At 41.5% G+C, this 23,035-nt stretch overlaps 1 protein-coding gene across 1 annotated transcript in view; it reads left to right on the top strand.

Moving 5' to 3' along the window:
- LOC110508186 (vasoactive intestinal polypeptide receptor 2-like) overlaps nt 1–22,582 on the top strand; it is a 40,353-nt gene extending 17,771 nt beyond the window's left edge. The window contains exons 3-13 of the mRNA XM_036966916.2: nt 270–383; nt 6,049–6,140; nt 12,737–12,834; nt 13,063–13,195; nt 13,553–13,703; nt 14,239–14,299; nt 14,580–14,649; nt 17,794–17,885; nt 19,322–19,448; nt 19,583–19,624; nt 20,045–22,582. Of these exons, the coding sequence (XP_036822811.1) occupies nt 270–383; nt 6,049–6,140; nt 12,737–12,834; nt 13,063–13,195; nt 13,553–13,703; nt 14,239–14,299; nt 14,580–14,649; nt 17,794–17,885; nt 19,322–19,448; nt 19,583–19,624; nt 20,045–20,218 (1,154 nt within the window). The 3' untranslated portion in view covers nt 20,219–22,582. The remainder of the gene's footprint in view (nt 1–269; nt 384–6,048; nt 6,141–12,736; nt 12,835–13,062; nt 13,196–13,552; nt 13,704–14,238; nt 14,300–14,579; nt 14,650–17,793; nt 17,886–19,321; nt 19,449–19,582; nt 19,625–20,044) is intronic.
- Nucleotides 22,583–23,035: the final 453 nt, after the last annotated feature.

The raw sequence follows: 23,035 nt of genomic DNA, 5'->3' as shown, positions 1-23,035 counted from the left end.
ATTCTGAAAGAGCCTAGTGCATTGTATGCTGTGCATACACTATGTATGTGAGGCATTTATCACATTCAATACTGCTACAGTATGATGCTATCCATAATGAACAACATGTAGGGTGATAGTATGGTCTTGAATCCCCTATGGCAAAGTAGATTTGCTTTGGGAAATTGTTGCATGAGGTAGGCAACTACAAATTTCACAAATATGAGACAAACAAACTGTCTTGAATCGTTGTATTTATATTAAAACTCTGCTGTCTAATCTCTTGACAGGAGCGGGATGCAACGCTATCTGGGATAACATAGCATGTTGGGGCCGTGCAGAGGTTGGAGAGACCGTCTCTAGAGAATGTCCCAGAGTGCTCAAGACATTCTTTGGCAGAAATGGTACAGTATTTTAGCCTATAGTTTTCTTCATATATGAATTTCAATGTCACATTTCTGGGTGGATTTCTGTAAGTGTTGTGTTCCACATCATGCAAACGTTAGAGACGTTTGAGATTTTCCTCAAGCAATGTTCTCATATTGTCTGTAATGACTACAGCTCAGTAGCGGCGCGTGAGTAAAATCACCGGGGAAGGCAAGCCAGAAAAAAATACATATTACAACATACACTACCAGTCAAACGTTTGGACACCTACTCATTCCAGGGTTTTTCTGGAAGTAGTCACCTGGAATGCATTTCAATTAACCGGTGTGCCTTAAGTTCATTTGTGGAATTTCTTTCCTTCTTAATGCATTTGAGCCAATCAGTTGTGTTGTGACAAGGTAGGGGTGGTATACAGAAGATAGCCCTATTTGGTAAAAGACCAAGTCCATATTATGGCAAGAACAGCTACAATAAGCAAGGAGAAACAACAGTCCATCATTACTTTAAGACATAAAGGTCAGTCAATGCAGAACATTTCAAGAACTTTGGAAGTTTCTTCAAGTGCAGTCGCAAAAACCATCCAGCGCTATGATGAAACTGGCTCTCATGAGGACCGCCACAGGAAAGGAAGATCCAGAGTCACCTCTGCTGCAGAGGATAAGTTCATTAGAGTTACCAGCCTCAGAAATTGCAGCCCAAATAAATGCTTCACAGAGTTCAAGTAACAGACACATCTCAACATCAACTGTTCAGAGGAGACTGCTTGAATCAGGCCTTCATAGTCGAATTGCTGCAAAGAAACCACTACTAAAAGTCACCAATAATAAGAAGAGACTTGCTTGGGTCAAGAAACAAGAGCAATTAGACTGGGGAAAATCTGTCCTTTGGTCTGATGAGTCCAAATTTGAGATTTGTGTGATGGTGCTTTGTTGGTGACACTCTCAGTGATTTATTTCGAGGCACACTTAACTAGCATGCCCACCACAGCATTCTGCAGCGATATGCCATCCCATCTGGTTTGTGCCTAGTGGGATAATAATTTGTTTTTCAACAGGACAATGACCCAACACACCTCCAGGCTGTGTAAGGGCTATTTGACCAAGAAGGAGAGTGATGGAGAGCTGCATCAGATAGCCTGGCCTCCACAATCACCCAACCTCAACCCAATTGAGATGAGTTGTTTCGCAGAGTGAAGGAAAAGAAGCCAAGAAGTGGTCAGCATATGTGCAAACTCCTTCAAGACTGTTGGAAAAACATTCCAGGTGAAGCTGGTTGAGAGATTGCCAAGAGTGTGCAAAGCTGTCATCAAGGCAAAGGGTGGCTACCTTGAAGAATCTAAAATCTATTTTTATTTGTTGATCACTTTTTTGGTTACAACATGATTCCATATGTGTTATTTCATAGTTTTGATGTCTTCACTATTATTCTACAATGTAGAAAATAGTAAAAATAAAGAAAAACCCTTGAATGAGTAGGTGTCCAAACTTTTGACTGGTACTGTATGTGTTGTGATAATTGCTTTGTTTGCTCTATAACCTGTTAGTTCATATGCCTTGTGACCGTGATATATATGCCTAAGGCCGAGACAAGAAGACACAGTGGACGAATATATTCAACCACACCTTTGTTTTAATCACAAAACCGGTGAAGTCCACAAAACATATTGCATGAAACAAACAGTTACATGACCTACAGTGTGGTCAAGCAAGTTAATGTTTCTGACATTTTTGGACTACTTAACAACTGCTGATATAGAACCGCTATTCCAGCACCATTTCAACATCATCTAATCACTTATGCTTAGTCTAGTACAGTGACTACTAAAAGATACCAAAAATAATTTAGTCCAATCAACGTAAGCTAAATATGTGGCTGTCCATAGTACTGATTTATGTGTGTATGCGTGCATGTAAGTAGAAAAAACATGTTGACTCACCCTACTTGTAGAGAAACGCCAATGGCATCCTCCTCTTTCATGTTGCCTAAATTTGTCTGACTCTGTCATACAGTACACACTAAGTTTTTGTTGTCCTTGACTACCTGGCTAAAATGCTTGCTCACTAGCCTTAACTTATTTTCATATGGGCAACAATACGCCAGGACAGCTAGTTAACATTAGCCTAAAGTTGCTACATCTAGCTACACGCTGAACTTCCATCCTCTCAGGACAGGGGCGCAATGTATGAATTTATGGAGAGTTAAGTAAAACCAAACGTCCAAATCCCTATCTCCATTAATGGCTAATTTAGGAAATGGACGATTTTAGATAGCTAGCTAGCCGCCGGAGGACAACGACACAACGAGCTGTAACAATTCAAGTTCTCTGTCTGACATTTGACTTCTATTGTGATTGGTGTGAAGCCAAATCTAAACGGGCTTCCTTTGACACATTTTTTTGTTGGTGCGCCAGGACCATTCAAAGCTGAACTCACTCAGTTTAGCCCTGATAGGCTTCTATTTTAAATATTTGTTTTATCATGGGAGGGGCAATGCTCGTTGGCTTCCCTTGTACTCAATGCTGCAGGTGATCAGAATGCATAGATGGGCTACACATAGTAGACAGAGGGGTGCTGTTTAGTTTGCTTGGATGCTTTCACCGGTGAGATACATTGAACCTCTTGCGAGTTGAAGTACATTTATGAAACACAACGAGATGAGAAATTAATTTTGATTATTTTTTTCCCTGGTCATCTATGAGTACAAGCCACTGCTACAGCTACACTACAATGTTAATGTTATGTGTGCATCTTTTCGGGTAGAGCTCACACAATTTTCAGGATTTGCATTCACACCAGACCAATGTTCCTAATTTCACAGAATTACAGAGATGCACAGACCAGTGTAATGTAGATTTTCTACAGTTGGAGTGCATTGAAAGCCAGAAACATAAATGGGCCCCAAGTATACAGTGCATTCAGAAAGTATTCAGAACCCTTGACTTTATTCCACATTTTGTTACTTTACAGCCTTATTCTAAAATGTATTAAATAAATAAAAAATCCTCAGCAATCTACACACAATACCCCATAATGACTAAGTGAAAAAAGTTTTTTGAAAAGATTCAAAATAAATAAACATACCTTATTTGCACAAGTATTCAGATCCTGTATTCAGCATCCTGTTTCCATTGATCATCCTTGAGATGTTTCTACAACTTGATTGGAGTCCACCTGCGGTAAATTCAATTGATTAGACATGATTTGGAAAGGCACACACCTGTCTATATAAGGTCACACAGATGACGGTGCATGTCAGAGCAAAAACCAAGCCATGAGGTCGAAGGAATTGTCCATAGAGCTACGAGACAGGATTGTGTCGAGGCACAGATCTGGGGAAGGGTACCAAAACATGTCTACAGCATTGAAGGTTCCCAAGAACCCAGTGACCTCCATCATTCTTAAATGGAAGAAGTTTGGAATCACCAAGACTCTTTCTAGACCTGGCCAACCTGAGCAATTGGGGAGAAGGGCCTTGGTCAGGGAGGTGACCAAGAACCCAATGGTCACTGTGACAGAGCTATAGTGTTCCTCTGTGGAGATGGGAGAACCTTCCAGAAGGACAACCATCTCTGCAGCACTCCACCAATTAGGATTTATTGTAGAGTGGCCAGAAGGAAGCCACTCCTCAATTAAAGGTACATGACAGCCTACTTGGAGTTTGCCAAAAGGCATCTAAAGGACTCCCAGACCATGAGAAACAATATTATTTGGTCTGATGAAACCAAGATTGAACTCATTGGCCTGAATGCCAAGCTTCACATATAGAGGAAACCTGGCACCATCCCTATGGGGGAAAGATGAACAGAGCAAAGTACAGAGAGATCCATAATGAAAACTTGCTCCAGAGAGTTCAGGACCTTAGACTGGGGCGACGGTTCACCTTCCAATAACGACCCTTAGCACACAGCCAAGACAATGCAGGAGTGGCTTCGGGACAAGTCTCTGAATGTCCTTGAGTGGCCCAGCCAAAGCCCGGATTTGAATCCAATCTAACAGCTCTGGAGAGACCTGAAAATAGCTGTGCGTCCAACCTGACAGAGTTTGAGAGGATCTGCAGAGAGGAGAGAAACTCTCCAAATACTGGTGTGCCAAGCTTATAGTGTCATACCCAAGAAGACTCGAGGCTGTAATCGCTGCCAAAGGTGCTTCAACCAAGTACTGAGTAAAGGGTCTGAATACTTAAGTAAATGTGATATTTGAGTCTTTTAGCAAACATTTCTAAAAACCTGTTTTTGCTTTGTCGTTATGGGGTATTGTGTGTTTGAAAAATATGTATTCAATTTAACTAGGCAAGTCAGTTAAGATCAAATTCTTATTCACAATGACGGCCTAGGAACAGTGTGTTAACTGCCTTGTTCAGGGGCAGAACAACAGATTTTTACCTTGTCAGCTTGGGGATTTGATCTAGCAACCTTTCGGTTACTTGACCAATGCTCTACCCACTAGGCTACCTGCCGCTGTGTGTAGAGTGTGTGTCGATTTGATGAGGGGGAAAAAACTATAATCAATTTTAGAATAAGGCTGTAAAAGTGTCAAAGGGTATGAATACTTTCCAAATGCACTGTCTATCGTTCTTTTGTAACCTATATACTATGGCAAAATTCTCCATTGAATCATGTTGAATTGCACCAAGCCAAATTGCGCCAAGCCAAGAATGATACAGTATGTTCTGCACTGCATGGACTAGAGGCAAAATTAATAATGTCTGCTCACTCCACAATCTCCAATGGCCCATGTGGCAGACTAGGATTCTGTGGAGCTCTCGTCCTACCCATCACTACTGGTGACAGTCTAGACGAATCTGTACTGCCACTTCATTCATTATAAACTAATTACCCAGACAAAGAGTGTGATAGATTACTGTAAGATCATTGTATTTACATTAAGACAGGTTCCAGTCTTATGATGAACACCCCACATTCAAGAGACCTCCGACTAAATGTAGCTGTGTGAAATTGAATTGGAGAGGATGAGTTGGGCATGTAAATTGGAAGATGTATTTGTAACAGAAACCTCTGGGATCCCTATAGCACCCGGCAAGTCTACAAGTAGGTAGTCTGCTGTGGCAGGGTCTGTGTAGAGTAGACTGATGGAGTGTGACACTCAAAGGAGCGGAGAAAGAAAGAGGCCTGTGGTTGTAGTCCTAAATCGTGTGTAGTAAAGTACATTACATACAGGGTTCATTCAGTACTCAACTAAGTCGAAGGCTTCTTTGAATAAACATGGAACCCTTTTGCTTCCCAGAGAGAGAAGTTTTTGCGAAGAAACGCTGAAAATGACATCTATTTGCTCCTTAGAAGACTGTCTGAATGTTTTTTAGAATAATTTGACAACACTGTAAACAAGAACCAGTTGAAACTTTAATGGAAGCCATCATGCGTCATGCTCAAAATGGAATCACAGCCACTGAGCAATCACTTAGGGTTGTGTGTGTGAAGCCATGTGTAGCAAATCACACAAACTTTTTTGGTCAACTTGAGTGGGCATACAAAGGAGGATCATCTTAGCAGAATAAATATCATTCATCAGACTCACTTACCAGAGAAATCAAATAATTGTGTCTACAAAAAACATGCTGCAATTTTCTTTGACTATGATTTATGAAAGGAATAACCAAGTCTTTTAGAGATGGGGCAATACAAACATTTAACTGACAAAAGCAATGTTTTTCTCCTACCCACAGGAAACATAAGTAAGAACTGTACAGAGGACGGATGGTCTGAAGTTTTTCCCCAAATAACCCGTGTGTGTGGGGCAGAGGAAAAACATGATAAGGTAACCAGGGTGATGTTCTCTGAGAGTTCTAGGTCTCTGGTCTCTCTGGTGTTTTAGATCTCTAGGTTTTTGGTCTCTCTGGTGTTCTAGATCTCTAGGCATCTGGTGTTCTAGATCTCTAGGTCTCTGGTCTCTCTGGTGTTCTAGATCTCTAGGCATCTGGTGTTCTAGATCTCTAGGTCTCTGGTCTCTCTGGTGTTCTAGATCTCTAGGCATCTGGTGTTCTAGATCTCTAGGCATCTGGTGTTCTAGATCTCTAGGTCTCTGGTCTCTCTGGTGTTCTAGGTCGTTGGTCTCTCTGGTGTTCTAGATCTCTAGGTCTCTGGTCTCTCTGGTGTTCTAGATCTCTAGGCATCTGGTCTCTCTGGTGTTCTAGATCTCTAGGTCTCTGGTCTCTCTGGTGTTCTAGATCTCTAGGTCTCTGGTCTCTCTGGTGTTCTAGATCTCTAGGTCTCTGGTCTCTCTGGTGTTCTAGATCTCTAGGTCTCTGGTCTCTCTGGTGTTCTAGATCTCTAGGCATCTGGTGTTCTAGATCTCTAGGTCTCTGGTCTCTCTGGTGTTCTAGATCTCTAGGTCGTTGGTCTCTGGTGTTCTAGATCTCTAGGCATCTGGTGTTCTAGGTCTCTGGTCTCTCTGGTGTTCTAGATCTCTAGGCATCTGGTGTTCTAGATCTCTAGGTCTCTGGTCTCTCTGGTGTTCTAGATCTCTAGGTCGTTGGTCTCTCTGGTGTTGTATAATTATTCAAAGTTTGAGCAAGAAACAATACATGATGACATGCAAGTAGCTGTGTTTGGAAATACAATACTGTAGTCTATCATATATCAGAATGCAATCAAGGTATTGATACAATGGACATTATAGAGAGGAACATGACAATGTTATTGTGAGTGATTTTCGATTGTTTTTATATAACGTTTGATTTAGTTTGGTCTGATTTCTGGGTGTGAAGGCCCTCATGCTGATAATGAAAACTAGCCGTATAACCCTTTGCTAAATGCATGTAAATTCTGTCCTCGGTCTGGTGTAGTGTGTTTTTGTATGTGTGTGTGTTTTTGTGTGTGTGGTGGGTGTGCGTGCGTGTGCTCAATTCCACCCGATGCCTTGAAATACAGAAATACAGACACAGGTGCCTTGAAAGCTAAATAAAAAATCCTGTTCACCGTGGCACCCAGCTGTCTCCTCAATCTAAACACTGCACCATGTGTGTCCCAAATGGCACCCTGATATTTCCTATATAGTGCATTGCTTTTGACAAGGGCCCTGTGGGGAATAAGATGCCATCTGGGACACAGACTCCAAATTACTGTCCGGGTTGGCCCAGTACAGCAGATGTTAATAAGAGGCCAAGTAGCAGCAATGTTCCAGGAGGAAAAATGAAGACGACTGATGATTCATACTGCTATTCCACTGCCCAGCATTTGATCAGAGCAATCTTCTTTGAAGAAAGCTGAACCAGAGATAAGCCTCGCAAAAAAGAGCAATGAAACTCAAATGACCCATTAATTTAAGGTCATTTAAATAATACTCCCAACAGTAATTCTTGTTTGGCAAACTGACTGTAGTTAAATTGCTGGCCACAATTCCCTACGATTCACTTGCTTCATTCAGATTGAGGAATGACCTCGAACAGCCTATTGTGCTCTCTGCGCTCTATTCTCTTGGAGGTTATCTAAGAGGCCCCACTGGTCTGGATCACAGAGCCACCGGTGGCTCTCTACTGATCTCCATATGAAAATAAAATGCATACTTTCTTAAATATTTAATGCACTAAAATGTTTTCCTCTAACTGAGTGGCCATTAATCTGTGAAATTCACCAACTGTACTCTCACCCAAGCCTTTCCCCCTGTTTGCCCATGTTAAGGCGATGTCCAATCTTTCGAAATGGAAAATTCATCTTCTCTCACTATGAAAAATAGATAGGAACACATGTTTCCTCTCTGGCTTGTTTCACACAGAGAGTTCAGAACTTTTGCAATGCCTGCAATAGTGTAGTGAAGCCAGGAATTCTTGAAATTGGTAGAGGGGCAAGAAGTACCAAACGATGCCCCTGCCATTACCAATACAGTGCAACCCCCTTCTAGGATGTAACCTCTAGTCCGAGTGCCAGTCAGTTTATGCTCTAATGCCAACTCCTTGTCAAGCCAAACACAAGGAGTGACAATGAGAGAGATCACCTAAATATTAATTGGCTTTCATCAAGCCGTCCACTCAAGAAAAAGCTGTAACGTGGTTCAGGTTATCAGTCAACCTACCAGGGTATTTTTAAACAGCACAGGAATGAAATGGATCACATCATTACCAATGCTGCAGAAATCTGCTCCAAAGCAGTATCCAAATCCACTGGATGTACAGTAGTGATCATAATACTGTAGTCATATCTATAAAAAACTAAGTTCCAAAGGCTGGGCTTAATATAATGTATAAGAGGTCATACAATGCGTTTTGTAGTGAATCCTATGTTGAAGATGTAAAGAATATTTGCTGGTCTCTGGTGTGTAATGAGGAGCAACCAGACACTGCACGTGACATGCTTATGAAATCTCTTATTCCAGTTACTAATAAGCATGCACCCATTAATAAGAAAATGCACAACCAATTGGTAAATGTACTGTAAACTGAGAAATCATGTTACTAAACTGAACAAAAAGGAGAAACTGTACTATGAAACAAACATAAAAAAGATGAAGGGCTCTATTTTAAGTGCTCCATGGCAAAATGTGGTTGCTTCAAGTTTGATGTATTTTATGTATTTCACAGTCTTATGTCTTGCCTTGGAATCAACTCCAATTCCAATGTTAGTCCGTTACAGTTTGTTAAATGGCTTACAGAAACAAAAATCAAAAGGTAGACATATCTTTTCTAAATACATGAACTTGAATCCATTTGCAGTCCACATTGTTCTAAGTAATTACTTATACTGACATAGGGGCTAGGCCTACTGTACATGTCATTATGGCTGAGCATGGACATGGAAAACATGGGCAATAAGCAACATTAAATGAATGATAAGGCCTAAAAAGAGAACAAATAATTCTAATCAAATTCTGAACAAAATAACAACTAGTTTTAAATAGGCTATATAGTATGTCACACTTATGGGAACCAGAATTTCTCCCTCTGGGCATATAATATTAAAACAACACAGATTATGGAGGGTTTTATGCACCTCCAAACTTTTCACAGTTGCTGGACAAAGATCCAATAAAAATATATAGATCGGGGGAATGTCCACTCACCGTTATACTGCTCCCAAAAAGGCCTGTTTTAATGAACATAATCAGAACCATTTTACAGATCAGATCGCATTCACACATCTCCAGAAGTTGCATTGCAAGCGCACCACGGACGTTGTCACCATAAAACCAGGAAGGGGAAATATTAGAATAAGTTAGGTTGTAATAAAATTAAACGAAAAACAAGCAGGTTTTATAAATACTATGTAAAATGTAATGATATTATAAAATGGTCAGGATAAAAAAAAAGACTTCATCAAAGTAGGCTTAAGGGAGGACTCAGGTTTTGAACAGATGAAACAGAAAACATGCAATTTTACGAGGTTCACCGGTATTCAGAGGTTGAAATCTCTCGTTTCAGGACGGGCGTAGATACCTGAAGAGACACACGCGCACATGATAACATATGCACTATACACACATGCCCACATGGAGATTGTGTTGTACTGTAGATGTTTGGTAGTAGAGTAGTGGCCTGAGGGCACACACTTAATGTGTTGTGAAATGTTATTGTATATACTGTGCATGCTTGTTCTAAAATGCATATATTTGTTTTTTTCCCTCATCAATCTACACACAATACCCCATAATGACAAAGCAAAAACAGATTTTTAGAAATATCAATTTTACATAAGTATTCAGACCCTTTACTCAGCACTTTGATGAAGCACCTTTGGCAGCGATTACAGCCTTGAGTCTTCTTGGGTATGATGCTACAAGCTAGGAACACCTGTTTTTGCGGAGTTTCTCCCATTCTTCTTGACAGATCCTCCTAAGCTCAGTCAGGTTGGATGGGGAGTGTTGCTGCACAGCTATTTTCAGGTCTCTCCAGAGATGTTTGATCTGTTTTGGCTGGGCCACTCAAGGACATTCAGAGACTTGTCCTGAAGCTACTCCTGCGTTGTCTTGGCTGTGTGCTTAGGGTCATTGGTCCTGTTGGAAGGTGAACCTTCGCCCCAGTCTGAGGTCCTGAGCGCTCTGGAGCAAGTTTCATCAAGGATGTCTCTATACTTAGCTCTGTTAATCTTTCCCTCAAGCCTGACTAGCCTCACAGTCCCTGCTGCTGAAAAACATCCCCACAGCATGATGCTTTCCTTCCGTTTGGCATTCAGGCCAAAGAGTTCAATCTTGGTTTCATCAGACCAAAGAATATTGTTTCTCATGGTCTGAGAGTCCTTTAGGTGCCCTTTGGCAAACTCCAAGTGGGCTGTCATGTGCCTTTTACTGAGGAGTGGCTTCCGTCTGGCTACTCTACCATAAAGGCTTGATTGGTGGAGTTCTTCAGAGATGGTTGTCTTTCTGGAATGTTCTTCAATCTCCACAGAGGAACTCTGAAGCTCTGTCAGAGCGGCCATTCTCTCCCCGATTGCTCAGTTTGGCCGGGTAGCCAGCTCTAGAAAGAGTCTTGGTGGTTCCAAACGTCTTCCATTTAAGAATAATGGAGGCCACTGTGTTCTTGAGGACCTTCAATGCTTCAGAAATGCTTTTGTACCCTTCCCCAGATCTGTGCCTCGACACAATTCTGTCTCAGAGCTCTACGGACAATTCCTTCAACCTCATGGCTTGGTTTTTGCTCTGACATGCACTGTCATCTGTGGGACCTTATATAGACAGGTGTGTGCTTTTCCAAATCATGTTCAATCAATTTAATTTACCACAGGTGGAATCCAACCAAGTTGTACATACATCTCACGGATGATCAATGGAAACATGATGCACCTGTTTTCAATTTCGAGTCTCATAGCAAAGGGTCTGAATACTTATATAAATAAGGTTTTTTAATGCATTTGTAAAAATGAAATGAACAGTTCTCACCTCATTATGGGGTACTGTGTGTAGAGTGATGAGGAAAATGTGTTTATTTAATACATTTTAGAATAAGGATGTAATGTAACAAAATGTGGAAAAAGGGAATGGGTCTGAATACTTTCCTAATGCACTGTATATTTATTGTAACAGCCTTAATTTTGCTGGACCCCACGAAGAGTAGCTATTGCCTTGGCAGCGGTTAATGGGGATCCATAATAAATACCAATACAAAATGGCAGCAGTGGAGTTGGCAGGAGCACAAACAGATCAAGGACTGATGTCATATCAAATGTTGTGTGCGTGCATGCACGTTTTGAAGAACAATGAGCAATGGATAGTGTGAAGTGCAGGTGTAGAAGAGCTCGCTGCAGAACAGGAGCTTTCTCCATGCTTTTAGAGAGAATGATTGTTTTCGTAAGATAATGTACATTTGGCCCTACCTCAAACTGGGAGTGTTGGTGCGTTGGTAGGGTCCTAGTCTGACGTTTTCAAGAAAGTCACTGTTTTTCACTAGACAGTGGTAAAACGGTGGAAATCAAACATTTGACACATTTCCTGGGGAAACAATATTAGAGAGCAGATTCACACAGGTCCTTTTTAAGATTTCAATCTCTTTGAATCAACCTGTGAATCACCCTTTGAGCGGGTTGAAATTATTTAGTATTATTTAGTATTTAGTAGTACTTTTTTTCACCCATCTCTACAGTACACTTTTGTGAGTTTGAAAAGGAGTCTCTAAATGTCTCTCAAAATGTCTCAAGGATTCTGTACCTCTGCTTTTCCTACCTCTGCTCACGCAGATCCTTTTAATGGCATAGTAAATCCCTTTTGAATCAATGTGTAGGACTAGCAAAAGAGAGAGAAGAGATAAGAAAAAGCAGGAGCACGGGAAAACCCATGCTGGTTGACTTGACAAGAAGAACTGGCAACAGAGAGACAGGAAACACAGGGATAAATACACCGGGGGAAATAAGCGACACCTGGAGGGGGGGGAGATTATCATAAAGACAGGTGAAACAGATCAGGGCCTGACAGAACAGGACTGGCAATCCCTCGGAGCCTGGTTCCACTCTAGGTTTTTTCCCTGCCTTCTAGGGGATTTTTCCTAGCCACTGTGCTTCTGCCTCTGCCTCTGCATTGCTTGCTTGCTCTTTGGGATTTTAGCCTGGGTATCTGTAAAGCACTTTGTGACAACTGCTGATGTGCTTTATTTGATTGATAAAATTGAAGGAGTTGGATTTTCTGACGCATGCCAGTTTCATGGAAGAATGCTTTAGTATTTGTAATGATATGTTTACCTGCTGAGGATGTTTAGAAACTATTACAACCTATAATCTGTCCTTCCTTGTTATTCATTTGATGTTAGAATCAAGTACATTCTGAAAGTACACACAATGTTAATATTGCACATGACTTGCACATGTTCTTTATTCTAACTTTGCTTCTATATATGTTGAAGTAATTGCCCATAGTTTTTTTTTACATTTAATTGAATTGAATATATACAGCTTTGATACTGCCAATAACTGTACTGTTTGTTCTCTTTCCTATAGCTGGTCTTCTTTATGGTGGTGAAGACTCTGTACACCCTGGGCCACAGTTTGTCTTTGATCGCCCTCACAACCGGGAGCGCCATCCTCTGTGTATTCAGGTGAGAGTTAGGATGCATCTCAAATGGCACCCTATTCCCTATATAGCGCACTACTTTTGCCAAGGGCCCTGGTCATAATTAGTTCTTAATATACGAAATAGGGTGGCACTTGGGACACAGCCTTAGTTACGTACAGTAGAGAACACCCTCTGTTCAGAGCAGCAGGATATTGGATCAACACACCAGAGATCCTCTGCTTAATAATTACCTCTGCCACCCCCTCTATAGAAAACTCCACTGCACGAGGAACTACATTCACCTCAACCTGTTCTTTTCCTTCATCCTGAGGGCGGTGGCGGTCCTTGTGAAGGACGACATCCTCTTCTCTCGCAGCAATCAGTGTTCTGAGCTGCCTTCACTGGTGAGCCAGGAGGTTTATCAGCCTGCATATCTCTGGTTCTTATAGTTCATTCACAATTCAGACTGATAAGTATTTGTACAGATTGGTTGGAAACATGTTTCTTTCACATATTCTTTGAGATTGAGGTACATAATTCAGTTTCCATTGGACACATTTTGGTTATTGTACCTTCAGTTCACTCTGATTATGTTTGTGTGGGTATACTTTAGAAATGTGTGTTTTCCACTTCTTCGTGTATCAGAATAAGGACATGGAATTCAGTTTCCATATAGACACACACGTTTGTTCTTTGTGTTGAGTGTCTGGTAATTTCTCTTTGTATAGCAGCACAAGTGATGTACTACAATGTTGTTCCAGATTGGATGCAAGGCAAGCCTGGTGATTTTTCACTACTTTATCATGGCCAACTTCTTCTGGTTGCTGGTTGAGGGCCTCTACCTCCATATGCTGCTGATTGTCATCTTCTCTGAAAATAGGCACTTCATCGTTTATCTTCTCATTGGCTGGGGTAAGCTACTTAAGCAAAAAGTCCTGAGGGGGTGTGGTATATGGCCAAAATACCATGGCTAAGAACTGTTCTTATGCGCAACGCGAGTGCCTGGACACAGCCCTTAGCCGTGGTATATTGGCCATATATCACAAACCCCCGAGGTACCTTATTGCTATTATAAACTGGTTATCAACGTAATTAGAGCAGTAAAAATAAATGTTTTGTCATACCCTTGGTATACGGTCTGATATACAACGGCTGTCAGCCAATCAGAATTCAGAGCTCGAACCACCCAGTTTATAATTAAGCAATAAGGCATGAGGGGTATGTGTTGTATGGCCAATATACCACGGCTAAGGGCTGTTCTTATGCACAACGCAATGTGGTACACGGTCTGATATACAACAGCTTTCAGCCAATCAGCATTTAGGGCTCGAACCACCCAGTTTATAATCATTAATATATACTGTGTGCAATGTATCAACAACAGTGAGGAACATACAGTACAATCAATCCATTTATACTTTCAGATGTATTCTCCTCTCTGTTTCAGGAATCCCAACAGTGTTTGTTTCTGCATGGGCTATTGCAAGGGTTTATTATGAGGATACTGGGTGAGTTACCTTGGAAATCATAAATGTACATGATTGATGTGTTGGATTCTTTTCCTATGTGATTGCCAGAACGATGTTTGTCTTGGTTTGCATGTTATAATCTGTGACTTCAGATTCATGTGATTATCAAATTAATCAAGCATTTGGCAACCTTTATCATTTTGATTTAATGCTCAAATCATTTTGACCAGCACAACGTGCTGTGCTTAGATTAGTATGGGCAGGGATGCATGGAACGTGTTTACTAACATTCTCATGTGGGTTTTTCCTATTTCTTCAGCTGCTGGGAACAGAATGATAACCCAATCCCAATGTGGGTGATCAATGTGCCCATAGGAATCTCCATCATGGTGGGTATCCAACATGACCCATGACCCATTGCTGCTGCTGTAATTCCCTTTACCACATGCAGGATCCAACTGCTGCTATATCCAGGCATTAACTAAACAGGTGTCCAGATAAGTAAATGTCATACAGAGGATGCGTCTCAAATGGCACTCATTCCCTATATAGTGTACTACTATTGACCAGAGCCTTATGGGCCCTGCTCAAAGGTAGTGCTCTGAAAAGGGAATAGGTTTCCATTTGGGATGCAGACAGAGAATATTCAGATCTGTCAATCTAGCGCATACTGGGAGCTGATAGGACTGTAATAGCAAGAGCATGCTACATTTATGTAGTTACTCTGCATGCATGTGAATTAATGCAGTTCCTGGAGATAATTCAAGGTTGATCCTGGCCTTATCGACATTTCTCCTGTCCAAACATAGTTATTCTTTTTTTTATTTAACCAGGTAGGCTAGTTGAGAACAAGATAAAGCATAGCAGTGTGAACAGACAACAACACAGAGTTACACACGGAGTAAACAATAAACAAGTCAATAACACAGTAGAAAAAAAAGAGTCTATATACATTGTGCGCAAAAGGCATGAGGAGGTAGGCGAATAATTACAATTTAGCAGATTAACACTGGAGTGATAAATGATCAGATGGTCATGTGCAGGTAGAGATACTGGTGTGCAAAAGAGCATAAAAGTAAATAAATAAAAACAGTATGGGGATGAGGTAGGTAAATTGGGTGGGCTATTTACCGATGGACTATGTACAGCTGCAGTGATCGGTTAGCTGCTCAGATAGCAGATGTTTAAAGTTGGTGAGGGAGATAAAAGTCTCCAACTTCAGCGATTTTTGCAATTCGTTCCAGTCACAGGCAGCAGAGAACTGGAAGGAAAAGCGGCCAAATTAGGTGTTGGCTTTAGGGATGATCAGTGAGATACACCTGCTGGAGCGCGTGCTACGGGTGGGTGTTGCCATTGTGACCAGTGAACTGAGATAAGGCGGAGCTTTACCTAGCATGGACTTGTAGATGACCTGGAGCCAGTGGGTCTGGCGACGAATATGTAGTGAGGACCAGCCGACTAGAGCATACAGGTCGTAGTGGTGGGTGGTATAAGGTGCTGTAGTAACAAAACGGATGGCACTGTGATAACCTGCATCCAATTTGCTGAGTAGAGTATTGGAAGCTATTTTGTAGATGACATCGCCAAAGTCGAGGATCGGTAGGATAGTCAGTTTTACTAGGGTAAGTTTGGCGGCGTGACTGAAGGAGGCTTTGTTGCGGAATAGAAAGCCGACTCTAGATTTGATTTTAGATTGGAGATGTTTGATATGAGTCTGGAAGGAGAGTTTACAGTCTAGCCAGACACCTAGGTACTTATAGATGTCCACATATTCTAGGTCGGAACCATCCAGGGTGGTGATGCTAGTCGGGCATGCGGGTGCAGGCAGCGAACGGTTAAAAAGCATGCATTTGGTTTTACTAGCATTTAAGAGCAGTTGGAGGCCACGGAAGGAGTGTTGTATGGCATTGAAGCTCGTTTGGAGGTTAGATAGCACAGTGTCCAAGGAAGGGCCAGAAGTATACAGAATGGTGTCGTCTGCGTAGAGATGGATCAGGGAATCGCCCGCAGCAAGAGCAACATCATTGATATATACAGAGAAAAGAGTCGGCCTGAGAATTCAACCCTGTGGCACCCCCAGAGACTGCCAGAGGACCGGACAACATGCCCTCCGATTTGACACACTGAACTCTGTCTGCAAAGTAGTTGGTGAACCAGGCAAGGCAGTCATTAGAAAAACCGAGGCTACTGAGTCTGCCGATAAGAATATGGTGATTGACAGAGTCGAAAGCCTTGGCCAGGTCGATGAAGACGGCTCCACAGTACTGTCTTTTATCGATGGCGGTTATGATATCGTTTAGTACCTTGAGCGTGGCTGAGGTGCACCCCGGCTCGGAAACCAGATTGCACAGCGGAGAAGGTATGGTGGGATTCGAGATGGTCAGTGATCTGTTTGTTGACTAGGCTTTCGAAGACCTTAGATAGGCAGGGCAGGATGGAACAGTTTGTCTGTAACAGTTTGGGTCCAGGATGTCTCCCCCTTTGAAGAGGGGGATGACTGCGGCAGCTTTCCAATCCTTGGGGATCTCAGACGATATGAAAGAGAGGCTGAACAGGCTTGGAATAGGGGTTGCGACAATGGCGGCGGATAGTTTCAGAAATAGAGGGTCCAGATTGTCAAGCCCAGCTGATTTGTACGGGTCCAGGTTTTGCAGCTCTTTCAGAACATCTGCTTCTGGATTTGGGAAGGCATGGCCAGCCGTTGAGAAATGCTTGTTACCTAGCCTCAGTGCAGTGGGCAGCTGGAAGGAGGTGCTCTTGTTCTCCATGGACTTTACAGTGTCCCAGAACTTTTTGGAGTTTTTTTCTTTTTTTTCTGCTTGAAAAAGCTAGCCTTTGCTTTCCTGACTGACTGCGTGTATTGATTCCTGACTTCCCTGAACAGTTGCATATCGCAGGGACTATTCGATGCTTTTGCAGTCCGCCACAGGATGTTTTTGTGCTGGTCGAGAGCAGTCAGGTCTGGAGTGAACCAAGGGCTATATCTGTTCTTAGTTCTGCATTTTTTGAACGGAGCATGCTTATCTAAGATGGTGAGGAAGTTACTTTTAAAGAATGACCAGGCATCCTCAACTGACGGGATGAGGTCAATATCCTTCCAGGATACCCGGGCCAGGTCGATTAGAAAGGCCTGCTTGCAGAAGTGTTTTAGGGAGCGTTTGACAGTGATGAGAGGTGGTTGTTTGACTGCGGACCCGTAGCGGATACAGGCAATGAGGCAGTGGTCGCTGAGATCCTGATTAAAGACAGCGGAGGTGTATTTGTAGGGCCAGTTGGTCAGGATAACGTCTATGAGGGCTTTATAGTTAGGATAACGTTTATGAGGGCTTTACAGCAAGGGATTTATATGTGACGGCTTCTACTGTTTCCTCTTATCTGACTGCATCACATTTCCCTCAAATGTATACCATTACTGGTCATAGATGACCTAAATGCCCTTCAAAAGCAATGCAGTGAACAAATTTGACTAAATATACAAATATGTGTCATATTTATATGATATTATATATCATGTCTGTTGACTGGCTTTCCAGGTGAACTTCCTCCTGTTCATCAGTATTATAAGAATCCTGGTTCAGAAACTGAGGTGTCCTGATGTGGGTGGCAACGACCAGTCACAATACAGGTATGTGCTCTTGTACCCAAGTAGGCATGTGTTACTGCACTCAGGCAAAAGACAATGAGTACTCAACAATGGAGTGTGTCAACATTCCTATGTCACCACACTTAAATGCCACAGTATACAATTGCATGCCACTGACGTGGTATTTTAGTTGCCTTCTCAGGCCAAAGACATGCAGCCTGAAGGTGTTCTATAGTGCAGACTGCTGAGTGACGCAAGATTCAGGCTTAGCTATAGAGGTGGTCATCACAGCACGCCTTTACCTTCAGAAATATTCCCATCTGTTCAGCGAGGGGATTTTAGGGATAAGAGGCAGGTGGTGATGCTAAGACTGGATGAGCTGGTGTCTTTTGTTACAGCATAATCCACCTTAGTGCTAAGAATCACAGGTTGGCACTTGGCAGTCAGTATCCCTTAACGATTTAGGAGGCATTTCAAATGGCACCCTATTCCCTACAGGGTCCAAAGGCCTCTGGTAAAAAGTAGTGCACTATATAGGGAAAAGGGGGTGCAGCCTTTACTCTCACTGCAGCACAAATCCATCCCTGAGTTCAGACCAGTCTGCTGATGACTATCTGCTTCCCTGAAAATCTTCTGAGGAAATTCTCAGCAGCCAGAAGGGTGCCATCACCAAAAGGGAGTAATACACTCTGTAATCTGTGCAGTCTGTTGAGGTTTTAGAAAGGCTAAGATGCTGCTTCTTCAGAGAAATATATCCCTAAGAATATATGTACATCTGAATGTCTGCTCTTGTGGCAAAAGGCTGTGGAATGATGGGTAAAAACTTAGATAAAAACTCAGGTTTATTTTGGGTGCCCTTTTGTTGGTAGGATATTCCCTATGCCGCTCTATACACATTGCACGTTATTGATCTGCATATTTATGGGATTCTAGAGAGACTCCAGACATGCTTTATGTAAAGAGATCATCAACATGGGAATGTGGAAATAAACCATGATGCCAGGTGTGATGTTGATCTGACATCAGTGGAGGCTGGTGAGGGGAGGACGGCTCAGAATAATGGCTGGAATGGAATGAATGGAATGGCATCAAACACGTGTTTGATACCACTCCATTCCAGCCATTACACACCATCATTATGAGCCGTCCTCCTCTCACCAGCCTCCACTGCCTGACGTGCACTGGCACAGCCCCTTGTTGATTATCCCTTCCATTGATGTGTATATGTACAAAAAAGCATGAGGACGCACACCAGAAATAGTTAGGGAAGTGCCAACTCAACAAAAAATGTAAGGAAGTCTTATACACTGCATGCTCTCAATCATTTAAATGGGAAAAGACCAACGTTTCGGTACCAAAGTTTTGTGGACATATAACCAGCAATTATTATTATATTAAACAGTATATTATTGAATATACGTGTGTAGTCTCTAGGTCCCCTGCATACAGTATCTCTGTAATATTGTGTGTGTTTTCAGGAGGTTGGCCAAATCCACTCTCCTGTTGATCCCTCTGTTTGGCATCCATTATGTTGTCTTTGTGTCTCTCAATGAATCCATGGTAGATTACAAAATCTTCTTTGACCTCGCTATCGGATCCTTTCAGGTAAAACGGATCATTTTTGCATAATTTAATCATAGTTAATATATTCTGGCTATATTTGGCAGTTTAGTTGGGAATTGTTTGTGTTTTTGGTTGTCTCTCATTTACGGGATTTTCTGTTGATGTTCTATTGGCAGGGCCTGGTGGTTGTCATCCTGTACTGTTTCTTAAACAGTGAGGTAAGCCGTTGTCTTTAAGCTCTTGACTTAATTGTTGTTTCTTTTTTTTCTGGAATTAAAGGGTTGCCTTGGGGACTAATGGCTCAATGAGGAAGACAAATAGCAGTGTAAATGATTAGTGAATCAGTGTTGACAGTGTCTTCCTTGGGTCAATTTGGGAAGAAAAGTGGGGGCTTTTATGAAAGCTATTTTGGAAAACAATGTTTTAACTGATTTAAGAGACATTTTTACAGTCTAATTAGGGAGGTCTTTTATTAGAAGTTGATAAACATTGACATTTTAAATGTTGTCTGCTTCCTTTTCATTGTAGTAAATCAACGAGGACAGGATTATATTGAAACATTATATAGTATAGCTATGAATTGACAGATGTTGACTAGTTTTCCCTTTTGTGCTAAGAGATTTATCTTCCTACTTCAGGTTCAAGGCGAACTGAAGAGAAAATGGCAGAGTATATGCCTCAACTGCCATATGGCCAGAAACTACACCCAGCACAACACCTATGCCTCCAGAAACGGCTCAGAGAACATGGCTCAGTTCCAACGTAACTGTCGGGCCCAGTCCTTCCTGCAGACAGAAACTACTGTACTGTGAGGGCTGCGGGTAAAGAGGCATCTGTCTCCATTAAAATGCTATAAAACTCTGCTATTGGCCTAAATACACACTACAGCAAGCATAGGCTACAGTTGTGGGCACTAAAAAGTTAGGTTGGCCCACAGTATTGGCAGAACAATTACTGAAATGGCTCTAGGATCTTCTAATGAGTTTGTCTATTAAACCTGTACCCTTTATTGTGCCTGCAACTTATGGCAGATGTCATAACAGGGTATTTTTAACAGATATGAATACATTGGTCTGTCTGCAGTAATGTCAATGTTTTTAAGTCATTGGTTAGTTTAAATAAACCTTTCATTAAAGGATGCCAGGGAGAAGTGCTGTGCATGGCTAGTATACTTATCCCTCTTCCTCTCTCTTTCCCTCTCCCTCTTCCTCTCTCTTTCCCTCTTCCTCTCCCTCTGTGGTGAAATGAATTTCACACTGTGCTTAATGACCTCATGCAGCCCTCCACCCATGTGTTCTGACACTAGTCTACATGAACAATGTCTTTCAAGTTAATACCTGAGTCTCAAATGGCACCCTATTTCCTAAATAGTGCACTACTTTTGACCAAAGCCCTATGGGCCCTGGTCAAAAGTAGTGCACTAAACAGGGAATAGGGTGCCATTTGGGACATTGACAATATCATTTGAGTCATTTGTGATGACTTTCAGAGTGAAAAGAACTAAAGGGTAAGAGATTTCTGGATTCAAATTAACAATGGTTTCATCTTGACCGTTAAACATTGTATCTACTTTTGTAAATGTAAAACAATTGTAGCATAGATTTCGTTTTCTTCATGGTTCATTTGCTGTTTAAACAATTAAGCAATGGGTTGTCAAACTGAACTGGGGTTCTAGTAGATCTAATTTTGTCAAACATGATTACAAGGAGACTAGGATTGTCATGGCAAAGATGTATAGATAGATATACAGTATGTACATTTGACATGTTGCTTTGTATTACCGTCGAGAAGATTAAAATGGATATAGAGACTTAAATGAGATAGTTGAGAACAAGTACAATATGAGCAGGTAGGAGAGGAGATGAATTGTAAAGGACCATTGTGTATATTAGAGGGTCTATTGACCTACTGCAAAGTCTAAAGTACTGGTATGTCATTTTTGCTAAGATATTACTCAGCATTATTTTCTGCAAAGACACCATGAATGTCATACCACAACATGATTGATGAACAATCTCTTGTTAGTATTGTATCATGTGAATGTAATTTTCCTCTTTATATTTTACAGTATGTTATGCTTTTGTGTGTGTTCATTCCTCACTAAGACAACCAACCAAAGCCATCTCTGTTGTAAGTTATCTACATATGCTGTCTATTTAAATGTTAACTCAAGGTATGAGTTCTGTGGTAGATCCATGCTCCTGTCTGGACTGCTATACACACATCTATCCGGCTGAACAAACTGACCCTGAACCAGACCGGGATTTCAGGTGCTTCGTGTAGATATGGAAGACAGATAGGAAATGACTGCTGATTACCTTGGCATTTCCCTCACAAAGGTGTTTCCACTGACAAGATGACAATGTTTAGACTTGAGGTCATACTAGAAGGAGACCTAAGCTCCAACACGGTCCTCTTTTGTGTTTCCTAGAAAAATCCGCCCAAATGTACTATTATTCCCTGATCTCCGAAGACATTTCAAATGTTAAGCGAACTCATGTATTTGCCATGTAGAAATCTGCCAGGATTGTGTTTTTTGCATGTTTGTCATTGATGTAGTCAATCAAAATGTTAACAGTGCCTAATACTTTCTATTTCATCTTAGTTATTTTATTCTACATTCTGTTGCTGTCTCCTTCCCAAATGGCACAATATCCCCTACATGGTGCACTACTTTGACCATCTCTGGTCAAAAGTAGTGGACAATATAGGGAATAGGGTGCCATGTAGGGTGCATCCTATGTGTATATTAAAGATCCAAGGAGATGGAGAAGTGGAGTAATATCTGTAATGTCATAGCTACCACAGTTAATGTGTTCATTTTGTGAACATTAGTGATGTATCCTTGTATTGATGAGCCTGAACACCAGTCTGTTTGTGTTTTCATGCGCATTGTCATTGGCTTTACATGGACCGCCATGGAGTTGGCAAGAGCATAAACAGATCTGGAACCAGGCTATGTATTGATGTCCTTATGAGAACAAAATTTATTTTTGCCTTTATGGTCGAGATATTTCCATGAGCTGATTTCTCACCGCTATACAGTGGACATGCTCTAAGGTTGCATAACAAACAGTTTTATATATTAGCAACATGCTTTTGAATGATGCTTTGTTTAATGTCTGGGTATGTATGTTATGAGCACATGATGAATAAACTTGACCTTCAATATTTAATATTTTTATGACTTCCATATTGATGAGACTAGTTCTTAAATAAATGTTATTGTTGTACAGTAGAAATGTTCTCTGATTAAACCTTGGCCATTTTGCTGGTTCATAGACGGTGTACTGTCAGAGCTCCAGCTTACTTTAGTTTCCAGGACTGTATTCCAAATAGAACCCTATTCCCCTTATTGTGCGTCAAGGTAGTGCACTATTTTTGGAACAGGGTGCCAATTGGGACGCAAGCCAAGATTCGGGGACGCTAGCTGAACGTGTCGCTGACTCTGAGATGAGGCGCTGTGATGATCTGAGCTGACAGAGCTGCTCCGGGGCGGAGGCAGCAGCACTAATTGGAAGAGAAGATGCTGTCCAAGAAAGAAACAACCTCTGATCCACACTGGAGTCACTCTATTTCTCTACACACCCTGATTGTATTCTTACATTTGGGATATGAGTGGATGGGAT

The sequence above is a fragment of the Oncorhynchus mykiss genome, chromosome 28 (assembly GCF_057628025.1).
Source record: "Oncorhynchus mykiss isolate SJ-2025 chromosome 28, ASM5762802v1, whole genome shotgun sequence".
Classification (NCBI taxonomy): Eukaryota; Metazoa; Chordata; class Actinopteri; order Salmoniformes; family Salmonidae; genus Oncorhynchus; species Oncorhynchus mykiss.
This window is presented reverse-complemented; position numbering and strand designations above follow the sequence as displayed.